This window comes from Centroberyx gerrardi, chromosome 9 (genome assembly GCF_048128805.1).
Source record: "Centroberyx gerrardi isolate f3 chromosome 9, fCenGer3.hap1.cur.20231027, whole genome shotgun sequence".
NCBI classification, from domain to species: Eukaryota; Metazoa; Chordata; class Actinopteri; order Beryciformes; family Berycidae; genus Centroberyx; species Centroberyx gerrardi.
Genome location: NC_136005.1, coordinates 20176522 through 20198368, shown reverse-complemented (window position 1 = coordinate 20198368; position 21847 = coordinate 20176522). Strand labels below are relative to the sequence as shown.

Genomic DNA, 21847 nt, shown 5'->3' with positions numbered 1-21847 from the left:
TTCTTATACATCCTCATAGTTTCATTTCAAATTTACAAAACACCAGCAACAGCACTGAAATACCCTTGAACTTTATACTGTATCTAAATATAGCAGTTGCTTCACTAGTGATGGACAGTTCCATGTCTCAGAGCTAGTGAGCTCCAGTCTCACCTGCAGAGTTTGGAGTTGAGGGTGAATTCGCTTGGCTTCCGTGTGAGGAGACGTTAGCCGCGTTCACGGCAGTTCTCGCAGCGTACATGTTGGCTTCTTCCTGGAACTTGCCAATGTTTTTCTTGTATCTGATTCTTTTATTTCCAAACCAGTTGGAAACCTGAGTAAACAAATAACAGAATGCATATTATTTATTGTGTGATCATAGCATACAAAGCCTCACCAAATTTCAAGGCAAGCAGTGAGAGAAATCAGAGTCTTTAGCTTGTCTGGCCTTAATGGCATGTCTAACACTGCAGAGAGCCTCTGAGGCTGTCAGAGGTGGGTAGGGGCTACATAGACTGGTGCTGTGAATCCACATTAGTGCCAGGATGGAATGATTGCCAATAACAGTCTCATTATGTCACTATGACTGCAGCTATCATCAGAACTCACGCAAGCACCAATCAGTCAACATCCGCTAACACCCATTACTGCTAATGGACTCCCAGATGAAGCTAGGGGGGTAATCCCAGCGCTAATGATAAACAACATTAAAATGAAAACCGAATCAATCCTGCAAAGTTTCCAATACACAGAGTAGGTAAACATTTTCCTTTATTACGACCAAGAAACAGACACTCTACAAATCATTCAGCCCCTGAGTAGGTTCCACAATCATGCCCAGATGCATCCTCAAATCATTTTGTATAAATTAATGAAACCAATTGAGAAAACAATCCATTCCCAAATGATGGATTCAAAACACAAACTGCTGTTTACCTTGGTGTTGTCATTGCCCTCTTTATATCAATTGTCACAGGAATTAAACAACTTGAGTGCTGGAATGCATGGATGAAAAAACAAAGTGCCTATATTTTACGCTGTTTTTTGCTTGTCAGCAGTGCTGGCACAAGCATATATATATGTTCAGATGTCGGGTAAGTTACTATAGGATTCTGAGTAAATCACATTGCACTGTGCATGTCTGAAGTGACTGTGGTAGTACTCCTTGGAGACCAGCTGATGGCCCTGTTGATTACTCTCATGTGCTTGAACCTGTGGTGGAAGCCGCTACTAGCCTGCAGATGACACTGAGCGACTACTCGAGCATGACATACAATCAGGGAGATGGCACCCTGCGGAAGCTTTATATACCTCTCTTTCTGTAGAGGAATCACTTCCATGGTGCAGTAAGATGGTAATGTATAACTACAGCAACGGGTGGCTCAACGTCTTTTTATAATACAAAACAGGAGTTATCTGTATTCCATGTACTTGATGTTTGGAGGAATCTTGGGTAGTTTAAGTAGAGAATCTCCTTGGGATTGGCTTTTTGTGTTCCAATTCATACCAGTAGGTATAGCTGAGACTGTGCAAACGTGCTTTGGATTTTGCATATTTCGTGGATTGTAAATACATTTGGTCCACTATCTGATGAGATAAGAACTTGAATGTGATAGCGATGTTGTCTTTGTTATCAGTTTCTTTAATAGCTAGGAATAGTCACTGGTCAAAAATAGCTTCGTTTGATTTACACGACTATAAACTCATGACATGTCATATTTCTACTCCAAACCCTTTGTTGTCTCAATAAAAGGTATTGCTACAAGATTAGAGGAGCTGTCTGTATCCATGACAGTCAGAAAACACATAGAATTATTACATTACTTGCCAAGACGCTCACAGCTGTTTCACCTGTTCAAATTACACATCCCTTTCTGGTTACTGTGGTGTGTGCGGCAATCTTCCTACAGGTGTGTGTGTGTGTGTGTGTGTGTGTGTGTGTGTGTGTGTGTGATGTACCTGGGAGACTGTGATGGCGCACTTCTTTGCCAGCTCTTCTTTAGCCTCCTCGCTGGGATAGGGGTTGCTGAGGTGCGAGTAGAAGTACTCATTCAGGATCTCTGTTGCCTGCTTGTTGAAGTTCCGTCTTTTCCGTCTGAAAAAAAGACCATATAAGTAGTTAGAACAGAAATAAAATCAAGTTTAAGTCAATCAGAATAACATACATACCATCAAAGTGAACCATACTCTTAATTCTACACAGAAAATATAACTGTCTCATAGTAAACACACAGATAATGCACATATAAGTGCAGCACATCAGCATGATAAAAATGCATGGCAGCACAAAAACAACGCTAGATTGATCTGGTATGAAATATTGCTGGTATTGATTTGTCAGGGTGTGCAAATGAAAATGAACCCTGCAAAAGCCCCATATGCACTTTCTTAATAAGGTTGAAAAACAGGCAAAAAAATATCATATGCCGATGCCCATGAGTTGACTGACCCCTCCATCTCCTGCACCTATCAGGTTGTGTCTGCATGTGCCACATCTCAAGAGGGCTTTACATAAGCTGGAGGGGAACCCTGTAAAATCTCTTTCCATGTATCCACTGGTGAGGAGATTTGTGCTGAAATCTCTGTCCCACACTCCAAAAGCCTGCTTGAGAATATGTAAATGTGCACAGCATGGGCTCCAGCAGCCAGTAGATTAATCAGTGGAGCTGAGCATAGCAGTGCCTCTCATCCAGTGAAAGCTTTTCCCTTCCCCTTCTTTCCCCTTCCTTCCCCTTCCCTTCCTCTCACTGCACCACCACAATCATTTGCAAAAGAATAGATAGGGAGCTTTGTAAGGGAGCGCAAGCCTCATTTAAATGTTATGCCTCCAACTCAGACTTTGAGTGAGATTTATCCTTAGAGAAATGTATGCAAATCCAAAGCATGCATCAAAAGGAACAAGCGATTACATTAAAAAAGGGAAACAGTTAGCGTTATGGAGCACAGAGAGAACTGTTACTGGCCAGAATCGCGGTGTATGCTGGTCCAAATGGTATCCGCAGATGCAAACCTACCCAGCATGTTGTGTGTAGATGGGTGGTAAGTAGCAAAATAGCATGTGATACAACATGTTTATAGCATGATAGGCCTCCTACATCAGCCATTCATATGGATATCAAGATGCGAGGGAAGCACATGATTAGGCGTTTGCAGCATTGTTGGCTTGGCAGGATATTTGCAGCAAGGAACAGAGCATAGACGGTTTAAAAAGATGAAAATATGAGCACACACGCACACAACGCACACACATATACAAGGACACACACCTGGCATCAAGGAAGCGGGAGCGCAGGATCATGACGGCCTCGCAGGTGCTCTGTTTGAGCTGCATCTGGATGGAGCTGAACTTGCGGTGGATGATGCTCACCATGCGCTCGATCTCTTTGGGCGAGATGGGCCGTGTGCGTGACTGCTCTCTCAACAGGTTCATCACATGGGTGGTGAACTCATTACATGCCTGTAAGGGGGACGCACAAACAGACATAAATCAGAGAGTGTATCAAAACACTTTCCCTCAATAGAAACGGATAACGCCAGTGAATAAAGCCTTAATTTGTGAATGTGGCCGTATCAAATTCACCATTACAGAAACATATTGTTCATCTGCATGCAGAGGGAATGAATACGGTATTCAAAGCACAGAAGTACAAACAGAGGAAATATGAAAAATGAAAATCAAGCCCTGTGCTTAATGTTGTTCTGGGGCATGCTTTCTCACAGAGCCATGGGGGAATATAAGCGCTGATATATTTCATATTTAACAGAAGTGGTGATGGCAGTGTGTTGAGAGGAACCAATGACAGCTGTTCCCTTCTCAGACGCACACTTTCGCAGTGTAGCCACCCTGAGAGACGAACATGCCACGATGTTACATTCATCCCCCTGTGTGACACCAGGCGTGAATCTGCCACGATATTACACTCTAACTCTCTGTCTCCTCCTTTCTCTTACTGTCTCCTCTTCTTTACTTCTCTCTCCCTGTCTATCTCTCTCTGGATTCACCCTTGTCAGTCTTTGTGTGCGTCTGTCTATCTGCCTGTTTATCTGTCTTATTCACATTCATCTGAAAGGGACGCTATTGTCATGAATGCGTTGGTTATCAAGGCAATGAGTGAAAATCATCCCTGTGAACCCCTTCAGCACCTCTCAAGCCTAAACTTGGCATACACACATAAATACACAACACACTGCACACACTGGACTATTCTAGCATAAACAGAATTTAAAGCGATATAATGAATTCATGCTGACAGCAAACTATAATGTCAAGTATACAAGGTTTGCCACCATATGTTAAGACTGGGTTGTCAGCCACATTGATCCTCAAACTGGACATATTTCCTGTTTGGGTTGCCTAGGATTTCAGTGTGGAATAAAGACCTGGATTTGAAGGTTCAGGAAAGTGAATTAAAAGAAAGTGGGGAGATGGACCTGCTCAGCACAATCAGATTCAATTACTTACCATTGATATAAACAGACTGTAATATCTAGGTTAACCTAGCCATAATGAAATTACACTGTTTGTGATATGACTGCATCTTTTGGGTGGAGGGCATCTGGAGCAGACTTCTTCTTGCTGCTGCCTCTCCTTCTGTCTACACTGTAATCCTAAGTACATTGCAATCCTAAATATTTTCAAAGTCTGGAATGATTAGTCCAATACTGTCATCATGCAATGGTCACATAGTCACAGACTTTTCCACAATCAACACGCCCCTGCCTATGTGCTTGAAATTGGCGATCCTGTCTACAGAGTCACAGCATGACGCTGTGGCTTCTAGAAAATTAAAATGCAAGCAGAACTCAAGGCTATGCAGAAAATATATGGATCTCATCAAAGAGAGTATGTATTCATATCTGTGTCTTAATGGTTGACCATATGCATATTAGTTAGTAAACAAACACACCATAATGCAGTAAAATCCACTGATTTATTAATGTGCTAGTTATATTGGGAGAAAAGTGAAAAACTGCCACTGCAAATGGCACAAAATAAGCGAATGCGCGTAATTTTGTGCCTGTAAGCTTTAATTGCAGCAACAATCTTAAATGGTGATTTTCAACTGCTATCTGACAAGACAAAAATCAGTAAATGGCCTTGCAGTTACTTCTACCAAATGAAAGTCCAAAGGTGTGAATACTGCACATCTACACCTGAACCCATCTGAAACTGCAAATAGAATAAAGATTGAGAATAATTCACATTCTAATGCTTTGTGAGTATTCATTTTATGCTATTTCTACTATCCTTTGTCCACTCTTTTAATTTTATTGACTCTCTAAAATACTTTAAGTTTGTTTTGAAGAGTGCTATAAAAATAAAATCATCATTATTATTATTATTATTATTATTATTATAGATAGATAGATTACAGATATACATATTATTATTATAGACAGTAAATTACTGTGACTGGGAGACCACTCTGCTGTGGCGTGGTGTTTTAAAGAAAGTTACATTTTCATAGTGTGTAATGATCAGTCCTTCAGTCCTATGGATGGGCTGATACAAATGAAATATTGACAGTTTGTGCTTGTCTGGTGTTCTTATACACAGACAGTGTTACTGTTCTCACCTGTTCATACTTCTCCAGCTCTGTGTGGTAGATCTGTCTGATCTGGGACAGCTTGGCCCGGTAGTCAGAATGCTCTGCAGAGTTGTCAGCCCCCGCTCCTCCCGAGGCTGCAGCTGCAGCTGCCGCCGCTGCCGAGCCGCCCCCTTTCTCTGGACCGGACACACCCTCCGCCAGCAGCATGTTGTCCAGTCGCATGAGCTGGGCATCTGGGGGCTCCTCCTCCTGGGCGCCGCGGATACTCAGCACTACAATGACAGGAAAGGTCGGAGGTCAGTCACAAAGGTCACACCCACAGTAGCGTGATGCACCGTAACAAGCTGTCAGCTGCAGAGCCTGACTCCACGCCTGACACCGCTGCACCCATGCTGCTGTTGCACAACAGTTCCTCTCATCCCTGAATGCATGGCGGTGCATTCACAGACACCAGCTTGAAAAGAGCGATGCAGTACGGTGCAGCCAAGAGAAACACACAGGCAGAGACTAAAAGAGTAAAGTGTGCAGACTAGCTGGAATTATGAGCAGCCTGTCTTGATGGGGCTTATCCCTTTGATGAATCATCTGCCTTTTTATTACTCATTTGTGGTCCTGAATAAAGAATATGGCTAAATACTTTGGCAAGACTACAGATAATAAAACTTAATTTGTTTAATTACAGGAAAAGTCAACTTCAGTAAACAGTGAAAGTAATATATGCTTGTTATTCAGTATGTTTTAAATATATATTTAAGGGTCGTGAGCTGGATTCAGACCCAACATGTCACCAGTAAAAAATGGTATATGCCTTAGCTGGCTGAGCCACAAAGATGCCCTGATGTGATTTGATGAAACAATACGAGGTGCCAAATTATATCACTCCAAATCATTAGTTCATATAAAATTCATTAATTCCAAATGTGGGATAGGTATCATCGCTTAGGAGTCAGTGATGACACTTCTCTAAATCAGATGCTACTGCTGGATCCATCGTGGTTTAATGTGGTGTTGTTTTTCACCTCTGCCTGTCACATCACATTCAGCAGAAACACACTGCCTATGCACTAAGTGATATGTTGGCAATGCTTGGTGTTGCACAATAAGTGACACCAGTAATATCCCACAGCCCGACAGTGGACGGTGTCAACAACACTGGACTTGGCTGAACGCTACAGGAGCGGCGCCTCTCCCTTCCACTAGAGGTCTCCCTTGCCATTCTTTAGGAGGACCGGGCCCAACCTTCCATTTTCTGAGGTGAAAACACTCACTGACTCCGCTGCTTCCTCCTCCATCTGAGAACCATCCATTTCAATATCAAACACCTTCTCCCCGCTATACGTGCGGTAGGATCCAAATTGCTCCCGGAGAAGACAAGTGCATCAAAGGCAGCCGGCATTATCATTACAGAGCCTCGGCTGCTTATGCGAGGTATGACTTGGTGACTTTAAGGCCCGTGTGTGTCGATAGCCATTTAAAACGTTACCACTTGTCAAGTGTCTCATTGTCATTGAATGAGAAGGGACAAGCGGGGAGCACTTCATTAATTCAGAGACAATAGGAGTGCTTGGTGCATTAACCCCAGACTGCTGTCCGGGTTGGGAGGCCTGGGCAGGGGGTCACTGGGATGAGAATGAGGCCTGCTGTACCGCCAGAGGAAGGAGGGGGGCGGGGGGGCAGAGGAGGGGGGGGCAGCTCCGTCAGTCCCCTCCTCCCTTTAAGTGGACTGGAAATGCAAACATGGCAACTGTTGGCGAGTGGAAGAGGTCAGGAGTTCAGGCCACGGGCTCGGCAGGAGGTAGATTGAGTGTAGTGCTGGGGGTGGAGGGGGTGGTGTGTGTGTGTGTGTGGGGGGGTCCTTGGATCACAGGACTGTACAAACATCCTGTCTTATTACGCAGACTCCTTCAACACACCGATAATGCATGGACCGGGCACTTCACACTTCTCCTCACCTCTCCACTATCGCGTCACGCTGCGACCCGATCGAACCCGCTCCATCACAAACTCTTAAACTCCTGTCCACACTGGTTTATGCAGGCTGCATCACCACAGGTCCCGCTCTCCAGCTCCTGAACATTCACCAGTGTGGTAAGGTCGTTTTTTTGTTTTTTTTTATATAGTTACCACCTCATAAATACCAGACTAAAGTGGGTGTTAAAATGAGAGCGCACCACAATATCCCGTGGGATAAAATGAGTTGTACTTTCTGGAAGTAATTTTCAGTAGAAAAACAACTCACAGCAGCACATACTTTTAAGAAGAAAATTAGGTATTGCAGTGCATTGGGTATTCCAATGCCGATAAAAGATTTACAATTCTCGCAAGATTCATAAAATGTTTCGTTCCAAATGTTAATGTCTAAATCCAGCCTATTGTTTTGGACAACTCACTTGACCCTGTCCCTTGAATATGGGAGGAGGGGAAAAAAAATAGCTGTCACTAAATAATGACTAACAGCACTTTGCGATTCGGAGCGCACCAGCACAAAAAATATAAGGGAGGAAGCCCTTCTCAGATGTTTCTACTGAAAACTGAGGCCTTCGGATTTCTTCCCAAACTCATAAAATGTCTAGACTGTCAAATGAAAATGGAACATAAAAATTCCCTGTGTCCACAAAATGATTCGATTCACGTCTGCCAAGTTCCAGCTTAACATTCATGAAGTGTTTATTTTACTTGGCTTAAAGCACCTCCAACATCAGTCTTTTAAGAGAGCGGCTGTTCCAGAGCAGGTCATTTCTTAGAAGATCTCTTCGAGGGGAAAAAGAGAGAGAGGAAAAAAAAAATAATTCTGGTAGGCCTACATATTTAGAACGATGAAATGAGAAAGGTCAACAACAAAATGAGCCAGCAAAACGAAAGGGGAACTATTGCTTTCAGCACCGCTAGACAAGCTAGGCAGAGTATTATTGTGAAAATGAATAGGTAAACGCTTAAAAGTGTTTCTGCAGCTGACAATTAACAGAAACCCCGACATGAACCCCAAGCCTTGCTCGGTTGACATCTGTATACCCCCTCTAATCAGCCACACATCACATTTGTGCTCCTATCCTTGTGCGTACCCCAGATCCCAGCTCCATTCTTGTTGCTGATCCAGCTGTCTTGGAGAGCATCTGTCAGGAGGGACCCAGGAAGGAACAATGCATTACGCCATGTTGGCTGTGTACTGTCATCCCTCATTGACAGCACATTGTCACACTTACACAGTGTCCTCTGAGCTGAGAACAAGCTAAGTGGCTGCTGCCTATAATATCAGCTCCTCCTAACAGCTCTTATCATACAGTCTGATGAGGAAGTGAACTTGCTCCAAGTAGGGTTAATGCAGATTCTGCAAGGGGGAGACGCCGTGGTGTTGCTTTTAATTTAAGTGACTAATCGATGTGATCCTAATAACGATGACAGATATGTTGATGACAATCTCTTGTCTTGTGATGGGTAGTTTCCCAGTGTTTGGGACATCGGCCACACAGGCAGAAGCATGCGGTAAATGTCCCCAGGACAGGACAAAACCGCAGACCTGCAGTGTGTGTGTGTGTGTGTGTGTGTCATCGGAAGCGAATGTCTGATGGAAGCAAATGATGATTTATTTATTCCGCCCTGAACCTAAAGCACATAATTAAAACCATGGAGGGGATTATCTCAAACAAATAAAATTAATAAAGAAAAGAAAGGGATAATGTGCTTCCATAAAATTGGCTTTGCTGTGGGTCATAATTACACGACTCAGTGAGGGCCACTTTATTGGGTAATGGCAGCCTAATTGATTCATCCTAATGTTTTCGAGCCTTGGGTCTGTTGGGCACTCCCTGTCCAATAGTGCTGGTGAACTTACTTAGCCACCCGCAGACAAACACTGAAGGTTCTCCCAGGGATAAACAATTATCTGTGTGTGTGATTCCAGCCCCCTCCCCCCTCCTCCTCAGCGAACACACATTTTCTGTAAGTCTCTAATGGATGCCATTTCCCTCTTGGAGGCGTTTCAAAGATGGCTTGTTGTCAGACAATGCCTTATTCCTCCCTCCTGTTGTTGACAAGCAATTCTCACAAGGAGGCCTAAGCCACACTTTATTTCTGCACTAATATGAATAAAAGCATTCTTTCATTGCCTTTGGTAGCTGATGAATTTACTGATAACACCCGGAATATGAGATTTTGGGACCGATTGATTCCATCAGACCGTCCCTCTACATGTGTATACAGTGTGGATACATCAGTGTCAATAAATACATAATGAAAGCAATGGATTGGGTCAGAATGGGCGAGCACTGGTCAGTTTTTTCATTGCTGCGCGCACACAATGCAAGACAAAATGTCACCCAGTGAGACGACAAGAAAAGTAAACTGGAATGAAACCAACGGGAGAACATGACATTTATTTAACCTCGCAACATCTGGCCTTTTACAAATCAAATCGATATTTAATAAAAACCCGGGGCAATTGGCTTTTGGAGAGGTGGATGTTTAACCGTCTGGTCGTTTATCTGAGAATATTTATTTCATTTCCAGGCAGCTCAGGAAAAAGCTTTGCTCTTTGAGGATAAGCTTGGAATATCATGCTCCGAGATGATTTACGTACCTATTTGGAGAGAGCAGCTTGCCTGAACCCCCTTTTCTCCCCCCGCCGCTTGTTTTCAACAGGCACATGTGTAACACTCTCTGTTCCCTCTATTTCTATTAGTCATTCAAAAATATTGGCTCATGGCTTCATGTGAAGATGGTAGTGGATATTAAAATATTAATTGAACTGCGAGCAACAGAGACGGATCATTTCAGCTTAGCCTTGAGTTCGGGGTGAGTCTTAATTGAACAAGGAGACTAAACTCTCTCCTCTCTCTGGAGGGGAATGAAGCATGGCAAAAAGAAGTGGGCTGGCAGCCTGGAGCGAGCATCATTTTAGAGGCAGAGTATAGCTACTTTGGAGAAATTTTATCACCGGGAAGGACACAGGTCTTGCTATAACATTGCCATATCACTCAAACCTGACACAAGTTAATAAACATGAAAAAATTAAAATTGACTGCAAACACAAGCAATAACAGAGATCCAGGTCTAAAAATACACTTTTGAGTCAGTGACAGTATTTGGGATTGTATCAAAAGCTTCTCAGAGGATTAAGATTTCTTCCAGGACACTGCTTGCATCTTCAAAATGATTCAGTATAAAAAAATAAAAAAAAATGGCATAACAATATCAGACTCAAAGAGTTACAGCACACCATGCTCTGCAGTCCAGATATCTTATCCTATCAGATTAACAGAGGCAAATGGCAGGCTGTCAAAAACCATTACCATATGTAATCCCCTTCTAGATTTCGAAGGCATGTCGACAGGGACTGTTGGCATGGCAGCCTGTCGTGGCGATCTGATGATTGGGGGAAGCCTGATGTTTAATTAATGATGTTGGGCCATTCTGTCACAGTTAGCGAGATGTACGGTCAAACATCGAGGCCTCTGCCTCTGACAGAGGAGATCGGTCGCTCCAGTTCAAACCGGCAGACACCTTTGGAGGCCCTCCGTTCTGCATCGGGATGCTGAAATGTGATCCACAGTGTTACGTCACGGGTACGAGCGTAGGGAGCTATGTCAGCCAAAAGTGACACTGGATGCCGGTCAGGTGACAGCCTGTCCAGATATGCAGGCAGTTCAACACTGCCTTGCTGTGACATCTCTAAGAGCATTTCGATTAGAAAGGTGAAGGGCACAAGACCTTAGAGTAACAATCCGAGATGTTTTCATATAAATAAATGTCTGTTTTGCTATTCTATCACAGATCGATATAACTCAATAGTGACTCAGCCTATACCCAGCTCATTAAAGCTTTAACATTAGCTATTCTATTCACTGTTCTATTCATTTCTTTCCTTGGCAAAATCCTCCCAGCGCTTTGTTAGAAATAAATAGAAGCAGAACTGGGTAGTTAGCATGAGCAGCGATAGCTACCATGGCTGAAAACAGACAAAGAAGAGAGCGCCACCTACACAAACTCAAACTTCATCAACTGAAAATCCAAGGAAAAACATCACACACACACACACACACACGCACACACTCACACACACGCACACACACACACACACACACACACACCCACACACACACCGTCTGGGAAGTGCAGTCAAAAACACAGCATCAGCAATGTCTGCTTATCACATTTCATATTAATCACATTAAAGATGTTGGCAAAATAAAAAAATAAAAATGAGGATCTGGCGGATTACCACTTTAAATTATTATCCATTGCTTTCACTTGATGTCACAGCTCCAATCTGCAGCCATTCTGTTTTGGACCTTTTGTGTCCCTTCAAATCAGCCTGCAGTTTAATTCATATAGGGACACACACGAGTGAAAGCAACTCATCAGCTAATATGTGGTACAGATCAGTGAGTGGATTAGATTTCATAGTCAAGGGGACACATCTCTCTGAAACGGTACAAGTAGTTAATGATTTTTAGACTTTTAGCTTTATGTAATAGTGTTTCTGGAAAATCTTGCACTGTGTACTACTAACACTTTTAATTCAAAAATATATGTGTGTCAACTAGTATGAAATGTTGCTTCACCAGATCTTCCTGTGTATTTGGAAACTAAGATGTAAAATATACTTAAAGTATAGAGTTAAGCAATATGATATTCAGTATATGATGGAAAATATGCCTAATCTTAAAAGTTAGATATGATATTCAGCGTATGGCATTATGTTTATGAATCTCAAACTCTCTAAAAAATAGTTCAAGAGGCATTATGTAATCTTGTCTCTGACAAACAAAATGTTTTCCGTCCAAGACTAGTGCGTCTGGTGAAAGCCAAACGCTTTTGCATAATTAACCCTCTCTGGTCAGGCTGTGGTCGGCCTGTCTGCTTGAATTTACAGTGACAGCACTGGCCCTATTTGTTTGCATTGGTGCTTCAGTGGGCACACTTCATTGTGGCTTCAGCAGTTAATAAATCACAGTAGAAGCCCCCTCTCTCGACGCCAGCCTGTGCTACGGTGGTCCTGTCACAAGGCAGGCACCAGAGCCGAAGCGACAGCTACATGCTAATTCAACATCGGCATAATTCATTATACAGTCGCAAGTGTACTGGAATGGAAAGAGAACCAACATACACCAGGAGGAAGACGACAGGCATCAAACTGTTAAATCCAGCTACCCTTAAGTCCCCTCTGTTTGCCTTTGTAGAGATTGAAGTCTTTAAACTCTTGCCAACTATATAAAATTATATTCCACTTATTAGATATGCACAGAAAGAGCTTTGAGGAGTGTCAAGAATAAAATTATTTTACTACGTTTACTTTCAAAGCATAGATCGTAAATACGGAGTCATGTAATCGTATTCATTTTAGGGGAAAAAGGTTAACAGACAATATCAAAGAGGTTAATAGACAATGAAGACAATTAACCAGCCACTGAGCTCCTTAACAGGGTTGTTAAATGGAAATCTGCCTTTTTATGAAATATGGTAATCTATACAGTGACTTCCTGTAAGTCATGCAAAAGCCAATGTAAAATGACATATCAAAAGGTGGAATGAGGGCTATTGCACTAAAGGGGAAATTAACAAAAAGATAAAGAGTCAATTAAACCGATAAGGCCTTGTGCTCTTCAGAAGGTGACAACCAAGGGGAGCGGAGCTGACAGCCAGTGCATTAAACCGCTTTGGTGGCTTCTCATGCTCTATGTGGCCCCTCCGCTGTAACCACCAGCTCTTAGGAGAAAGACGCAGCACACACTTTGTTAGGAGGGCCCGATCACACGCCCTCCCGTCCTCGTCCTCGGCAGATACCACTAATGATGGTAATTATAATTAGGTCCACCGAGGCCTTAGGGCGACCAATAATGATGCAGTCTCTGCTACAGTGGACATCCTTCCCACTTGGAATTTGAAGTGAAGGATATTCCCATGAAAGATGCTCTCCATTATTCAAGACAGACAATATATTAGTGGCCCCAGGTCAAATATATTCCTGTCTGCCACTTTTTTTTTTAGAAGAAAGTTTTAAATATAAGATTGGTTTGCTTGACCCGATCACACTGGAGTCCAGAATGAAGTTAATGCAGCCGCAGCCTGAGGCTTTCATATTTTCTGATTTCTGATAGCATAAGACTTAAACGTCACATTAAACAATGAGCCCACAGTCGACATTTGTGATGCAGTTGCCCCTTTGCGCTAGTTAGTATCAACACTTAAAATTTATGTTATATGGATTGATGAGAGAGATAAAACAATCTAAGCTTTTTCTTTGTTGGAAAATCAAAATGGAATGAGTGTCAGGCTTACAGTCTGTTTTCTAACACCAGGGGTTTCAGAGATGCTCTTCAATTCGCTAATCCAGTGGAATCATTAAGAGTTAGGCATAGTTTATCATCCATTTTGGGAATGGCGGAGAAACTAGGTCTAAATACTAGTACTAAAGTATTGGTAGGGATTTGCCTATACACAGCATAGAACATTCGCTCACTTCTGCTCTCTGATTGGCTGTTTGGCGTGTATGATTTGGGGAATTTCACACCTGTGGTCAGTCGCCGCCTCTCCACTCCCCTCCAAAATTCCTGAGTGTGATGTTGTCACTTCACTGCTGTTGGTCGTCGGTGACCAAATTTTGGCGTAATTTTGAAAATGGGAAATATCAATGGCATCATTCACCCAAGTTTAGTCAAAATCAGGCAAGAAGTTTCTGAAATATTGGCTGTGATTAATGCACAGACAGAGATCAATAGTGTGGAGGATAATGAATTAAAAAGTGTCTATCCATCAGTAAGGTTGGGTTGGATTGATGCCACTGCTGTGCAACTTCCCGGCGCACATAAAGGATCGGTAGCAGCGCTGCGGCATCCAGACAAGTGTCCTGTGTTGGCCCGCATGAGAAAGCGAGCGTCCAGCAGCATGCACCAGACCGGGGCCATGCATGGCCTCGGGCCGTGTGTTGACTGGGCCTGCCATGTCATTAACAGTCGCCTTGATCCGCTCTACCTTATTAAAGCCATTCCTTCAGGAGAGCAGACGAGCATGTCACACTGTGAAACCAGGCCAAGGAGGGAAGGTGACCACACTGCCACCCTCAGCTTGTGCAGGGGCAGGGGGGATATGAGCGCAGCGCAGCGGCTTTGTTGTCAGCCTCATCCCGGACCCCCTGATGTCCCCGTGATTCCCTTGTCAGTCTGTGTTAATGGAACTCACAGTGGTTATGCTTCTTCACATTCTTATCTCCGTTAGCAGGGCAGTCACACAACCTAGCAGCGTCTCTTTGGCCATGGGTGACCAGGAACTGTATATGCAGAGAATTGCTGTGTTGAATATTGACAATGTCGTTTTCCCCTTAGCAAGAAATGCCTTCGTGATTAACCCTATTTAGAAATGTTGAGACTCAAACAATTTACTATTAAATGCAGTGTCAGGATTACTACTATGAGATGGCCTTCGACTATTAGAATTGTATTAACTGATGCAGAGAATTATCAGAGGTTAACTTACTTTGACTGGTGTGCTCATGAGTAAAAAGGCTACAGTATAAACTCAGAGAAACACCCGATTGGGAAGCCTGGCAGCTTCCAGTTCTGTTCCATTCTGACTATACACACTTGTGTGGCATTTTTCACAGAGCACAGCTCTCCTACTGCCAACCAGTTTATGTAAAAGTGATTAACAGTAATTAATCCTTAATCACCATGATTAGCCAAGTCGCAGTAAATTAAGCCACATCTGGAGCAGCTGAGGGCTTGTGAGTGGCAGCAGGCATGCTGAGTGTGGATGCCACTGTTTACTGAGGTCTACCTGAAACACTTGAAAGCAAACAGCAGAAGGCTAATCTCAATAGGTTTGTTTGGGGTTTGTGGTGTAAGTGGTGTGTAAATTCAGCACCCCTCAAGAGCAAGAATCCCTTTAGATGTGCTATAACAAACAGAAGATGAATTGGTTGCAATGTTACAACAGAGCTCGGAAGTAGAAACGATTTTAAACCCAAATGGAACCAAAAATGAAATTGTCCAAACCTGGAAATATTATTGCGCCTACAAATAATTGTATTGGAGACTTTTTTCTAGTAGTTTCTAGTAACTTCTTTATATGAGCATGGCAACCCCTATCTTGTTATCTGTTCTGTTCTTGCCAATCAAATGTTAGCTTGACCTTGTTTACCTTAAAGCTTTTTTTTTTTAAATAATTATGAATCTAAAACACATGTTTGTTTCCCATATCTGGATATCCAATATATCCAGAATAGTAAATTGCTATCATTTTACAGTAATGCCCATTTATAATAGAAAGAATTGGTGCTCCTTACATTTTTTGGGGTGTACCTAAATTTTTGCTAGTGCTCCTTAGTTTTTGAGCCTTGGAGTACCAGTGCTACCAAATAAAGAAGCTAATTTAGAGCACTGTCTATGTTCGGCTATATACAGGAATACAATGCATTTCCATCTCTTGAAATAAAAGATTGATAACTAAAAACTCTATCACATTTTCAAAGTTAAGGTAAATCTATACTCACTTAAAAATGCCTTCCAAGAAGCCAAGAAACTGACCTTCAACATCCACAATAAATAGATACCAAAGCATATTCCCCCACATTTACAAGGACATACACAACACAACACACACACACACACACACACACACACACACACACCGCCCTCTGTACCCATGCTGCATTGTTGATTGGCTGAGTTGCCTGAAGATGTCTCAGTGCGTACCAGCGCCAGCGCCTCTCTATAGCTTTTTTTCTGGGAGATAAATGATGCAGTAGGAGCGGTTGTGTGCTGGGGAACTGGTTCCATCACAGTGGGTGTGCTGCGTCTCTTACCCCAATGTTTCTCTTGTGCCCCCCTGGAGAGTTTTCTCCCTGCGCCCCAGTCTCTCCCTGTTACACAGCTCCAGATTAATTACACACTTTAATGAGCTGAATTATTAATGGGGCTCTTACTTGGCAGTTTAAGGAAATGCAGAAGAGAAGTCAGCGTTGAGCATCGGGTCTCGGGCTCTCATTAAAACATCACACAACGCCTTTGGGACCGGTGTTATTTAGCCGGAGAAATAATAGGATTTGGTATTTTACATATCGGGAACAGTAAAGCTGTTTGAGTATGAATCCACTGCAGGAGATAGGGAAAAGAGCCCTGCAGAGGCTCTTGCACGACATTATGTCATTATGATTGCAAGCCCAAGGAAAATGAAAGGCCATCTAATGCAGCCACTAGAAAAGGTTCCCTTTCTGATTGTTCAGCACAGATGGGAGCAATATTATCTGAAATGAGGTGGACTAAAGCAGGGATGAAATGAATGAAAGGAAAGGCAATTTCTAGGAGAATATGTCTCATTCCCTTTTCCCTAAAAAGGGGACCGTTTTAATCTCACACAGCTGTAACAGTTATAGTGGCAAGGATCTTCATCAAAATCAGGAATATGGAAAATTGTCATTATGAAAGTTGCAAAAAGCTGGTAGAAAATAAGATTATTCACATGATATCACACTCGCTCATAACAGAAAATCCCACAGTGAAGAGACAGGAAATGAAACCAGGAAACTAGTTCCAGACTTGTTCCTGGTAGTCTAATTTTACATCTCTGCTGTAACAACATTCAATCTCCTTGTGTGTGTGTGTGATGTGTGTATATGTATGATGTGTGTATACATGTCTACGAAGTCTGTGTACTCGATAAGGTGCACGAACGTTAAAACACCAGGAACATGTACAACACTGTGAAACATTATGAAAGCTTAACTGTAACTATATATGATCTGACAATCCTGTGAAGGAACAGAAAGGGCGGTTTGTTTTCCCAATACACTTTAATGTGTCAGAGAACAGAACTATCTGTTCTCTATTTAGACAAAACGTCTTTATCAAGAAGTTAGTCATATTTGGAGTGTGATAATTGTGTTTATCAGACGAGTGTGAGGCTGTGATGGCTGCTGCACTAACACAGGCTACATGTCTTGAGAGCACCAAACGGCTTTCACGCTCGCTAGTGGAATCCACAGTGTGATCCCAGGGGATCTCTCTATTTGTGTACAAGATGCTGCCAATGCCGACTGTTCCTGGTGTTCTGGAGGAAACAATAACAGGCATCGCACAGTCAGATTACATTACAGCCCGATGCTCTGCACAGGATTCTGAATGGATTTTTCCTTTATTGCCATATTCAGGAAGACACTTAAGGAAAACTGATGATATTGCGTCTGACAGATAAGATTGAAATCTGACTGATGATTTAGCCCCTGCGTCTCTGTGATACGCCGCTAACACAGGTCCTTGATTAGTAATCACCGTGAATAGTAATCAGATGACCTAGAATGGCCCGAGCGGCCAGGCGGGCGTCCGGATGGGAAGCTGTCTTTGTGCAGCCCCGCAGCTCCAGACAGAAAGCCCCGGGGACACTGCTGCTGCAACACAGCTAAACGCCCCCCTGTACCCGCCATGGAAACGACACAAGTTGCTGCTCAACATTTGAAAAATGGCCGAGTGGCTCATTACGTGGGTCCTATCTGGGTCACAGAGCAGATGCAAATGTAGGTCAGAAGGAACCCCTGTTGTCAATCAAGAGGGAGAGGAGAAAGGGGTGGAGTAATGGAGGAGGATAGAGAGAGTGTCTCCCCGGTGAAAGATCACGCCTGCTGCACTTCACAGCCCATCCCCAAGGACGAGCGCACAAAAGAGTATCAAATCATACGCGGCAAAGAAGAGCGGTGCTAAGCTTGAATGAGGAAACTTAATTAGACTGATGCTTGTGAGGTTAATTTGAGCTAACTGATGCAATTGAAAAAGCATTTAAAGAATTCCTGTCGTGTTTTGCGGTACTGACATAGCACTCCACATCAACCTCTGTTTTCAGTCCTACGCTAGGAGCGGTGTCATTGTACCATTTATCACCGCTGTACCAATAAAGCCTTTTCCCATCTAGCCTATCCTGCATGGTTTGCAGTCCTATCAGCGACATTCTGGTTGGATTATGAGGCCAGTCTGACCTAGATGCTGCAGACCTCCAGAGAGCCCAGGATCCAGCTCCTGCACAAACCTGGCAAGCACATCCTGCTGAACGGGAGTAAATCCTACACGTTAAGTCACCTTGCAGCAAGATCCGCTGTCAACCTATTCACTTTTCCATGCTTGAATTCCTTTCAGATGACTTCTTTTTTCACATCTGAAGAAAAGTTGAAATACACAGTCTCTTTTTTTTTTTACTCTTGCACTTTGAGCGTTCTGGCCAATTCCAGCTTCTCTCTCACTTCTGAAAATCTCTGCCACAGCAGCTTCCCTAACTCTGTAGCACTTCATTTCACCTCACACTGAGCTTAGATGCAGTGCTAACTGCCTAGAGGTTGACACTTGTCTGAATAATGTTATGCTAATGCTCTAGTCTACCTGTATTTACCCCTAAGTGCAGCAAGCAATCTGTTGATTGCGAGAAAGCAATTTTCCTGAAAGAGGGGGAGAAAGGGCTGGTAAGAAAGACTGAATGAGAGGGTAACAAGAGATCTTCTTTAAGCTGCAGCAAAGCAATTTACAGAGGACGACAATTTTCTCTGGCTGTGAAAGGAGCGCTCTCTCTAATTGTGCCTACACAGAGCCATCAAGATGGGGATACAGAAAATAGCATAGCAGGCACACATGCATTCCAGGGAAACTTAGGCATATAAGCAGGAAAAAAGCTATAAAACAAGAATATTTCTCAAAAATAAATTGAGATACCCATTTATAGAATCGGAAAAAAAAAGGGTTGCCCACTAAACACTGTAATGGCCTGTCTATAGTTCTGTTTTCCAGATCTCTAGCAGTAGCAGGCTAATTACTTTTAGGTTCTACATTATACATAACGAACTATGATAAAACATTATGACATGTATAAGACAGAGCGGCATCCATCTCCCTAGTCTTGTTTCTTTCTACATGTGCAGACACACTGCAACCCCAAACCCTATAATGATGAATGGGAACATTGTCCTTTTAATTTGTTTGTTGGTCCTCGCGTTGCCGGAGAAGGCAGATGTAGAAATTAATTGCTCTTTCTGACAAGGAGTGGGGTTGGCTGTGGCGTGTGTGTGTGTGTGTGTGTGTGTGTTTGGGGGGGGAATGACAAGGCTTCTAAAAATAAAGCAGCAGAACCGTGTGTGCGGTGCCAGATTGGGCTCAGTGCTGTGCTCGTCTCGCTCTGGCTCGACTTCTATCTGCCCGTGTGATAAAGCTGCTAACAGGCCTTTATCGGGGAGCAAGGGGAAATATGCTCCTGCCAGATTAGGCCCCAGACTCTGCCAAGGTTATAAACAGCCTGTTATCTGTGTCCCAAACAGAGTAATCCACGCTCTATCAGCACCCAAACATATGGGCCACACAGAGCAGAGATAGCCTCTGATGGACACTTGGTTTTAATTGCAATGAGAGCCACCAGAGCATCCCTGGGAAAGGAACGGGACATAAAAAAGGTCTGTTATTGTGGACATCTCCCAGCCCCGGTGTAGCTGGCCAACATTCACAAAGAGCAACCTCGACCTTTCTGCAGCGCCGCACCTGCTCCTCCTTGTGCGCCGAGGAGATATCATGAATGAGCGGGGCAACATCAGTGTTACATTTCCAGGAATCTATTCAAAGCCCCGCTGGATATTTGTTTCCCACTGAAATTAATATTTTCCCTTTTCATCTGATGTCATTTCGCGTCTTTGTGCATTTCATCCGCATGCTAAATGAGATCGGGCAACAATAAGTATGCATTAATTTGATTAGGCGGCGATGGGCTATTTTCAGTTCTCACCACGGCGCAGACTGCTCTTGTACTGATGCTTCACTTCACAAAACAACAGCTCTCAGATGCACTCTGTCTCGCTAATCAATAACAACTTTAACTTTCCCAGACTCAGTAAACAACAGCAACTCAGACATAGTCTGTCTCTCAAAACAAAACACACTCTCACTAAAAGTCTGTGTGAAGCCAGGCAGGCAGGTACAGAGATCATGTGGGGTGAATGGTGTCTTTCAGCCCAGCATAAACTATGTGTGTGTGTGTGTGTGTGTTGAAAGATAGCTGTAAATATAAACAAATATATTTATGCAGAATGTTTTGGTCAGAGAACAATCTATCAACGCTGTGGCTTCGACCAAATAACAGCTCATCTTTTTGTTTAAACTACTTTCATCTGAGTTTGACTTTACAAACCTTGATCATAATGGCTTTGACAAAACAGGAGGTGATGATGCCCTGAGCTAAATTCATGGGCTGGAGTGGGAAGTGTAATAGCATGTCCTCAAAGATGAATGACATTGGGTGACAAATACACACACACACACACACACATGCACACACACACACACACACACACACACACAGACACACACAGACACACACACACCTGAGAACAACACCTGAGCTAGGTTTGATCTAAGACACATTTTGAGACTTTTAGTCAATTAGCAACTGAATCTTTAATTCTACAATTCTAAATTCATCCTTGATCATGACTTCTGTGATGTACCCTAAATATAATGTACATATAAATGTTTCTTATGACATGATTGCTTGTATTGGCACACTGTTACTTGTTTTTCATAATACAGTGTAAGAAAACCACAGAAGCAAACTCTCATCCCCTTCAACCATGAGGCACAAGACATTATGTGAAGCAGCTCCTGCGTTAATGAGGATTGAGGTAAATCTGGGAGAGATTTAGACCCTCTACTAGGCTCTGTCTCCTCATATAAGCAGCGGGCCGCTCTTTCTGTCAGCAGAGCTGTGATCTGAATACCTCTGCCTTCATAAAAGATTCAGGCCTTATTGACTTCCTACTTTGGTTTCCCCGCAGAGCCTACCTCCCCAGCTCCTTTTAAATTCTGCTCTCGTGGCTGAGGATGCGCACCTGCCTCAGGAAAAAGGCGCCAGCTTAACACAAGGCTTTTATAGCCTTCCCTGAACCTGCTCTGTAACATATCATCCTCTGTGCACAAAATGTACCGCACTTTTGCTCAGTGCATCATTAGAGAACGACCTCGGGATAAAATCCTGTATATACGATATATTAAAATAATAAATAACCAAGAGTCAGTTCTGATATCACCTATTTACAGTTGAATTTACGAAAGCAGATCGCTCAGCTGTTCCCTCCTTACAGGGTCAATTGAGAGATTATTGGCATTATAAAATGCCACATGACATCTGTGATGCTAAATATTGATATATCATGTTCCGTTTATTTCAGCATCTGTTACCTGCTCTTTGCAGCACATCATTTGCTGGGGATTACTGACTGCAGCATTAAAAATACACAGGCTGAGTTCATCTGTCTGTGTCTATACAATATTTCAAACACAACCTACACAAAAGGGCACAAAGTCTAA

At 43.0% G+C, this 21847-nt stretch overlaps 1 protein-coding gene across 4 annotated transcripts in view; it reads right to left on the bottom strand.

Moving 5' to 3' along the window:
* LOC139915544 (pre-B-cell leukemia transcription factor 1) overlaps nucleotides 1-21847 on the bottom strand; it is a 48104-nt gene that overhangs the window by 3524 nt on the left and 22733 nt on the right. For all 4 annotated transcript variants that reach the window (XM_071904194.2, XM_071904196.2, XM_071904197.2 and 1 more), the window contains exons 3-6: nucleotides 5556-5800; nucleotides 3246-3436; nucleotides 1939-2074; nucleotides 154-313 (exon numbers count right to left, since the gene is read on the bottom strand). In XM_071904194.2, coding sequence (XP_071760295.1) covers nucleotides 154-313; nucleotides 1939-2074; nucleotides 3246-3436; nucleotides 5556-5800 — 732 coding nt within the window. The remainder of the gene's footprint in view (nucleotides 1-153; nucleotides 314-1938; nucleotides 2075-3245; nucleotides 3437-5555; nucleotides 5801-21847) is intronic.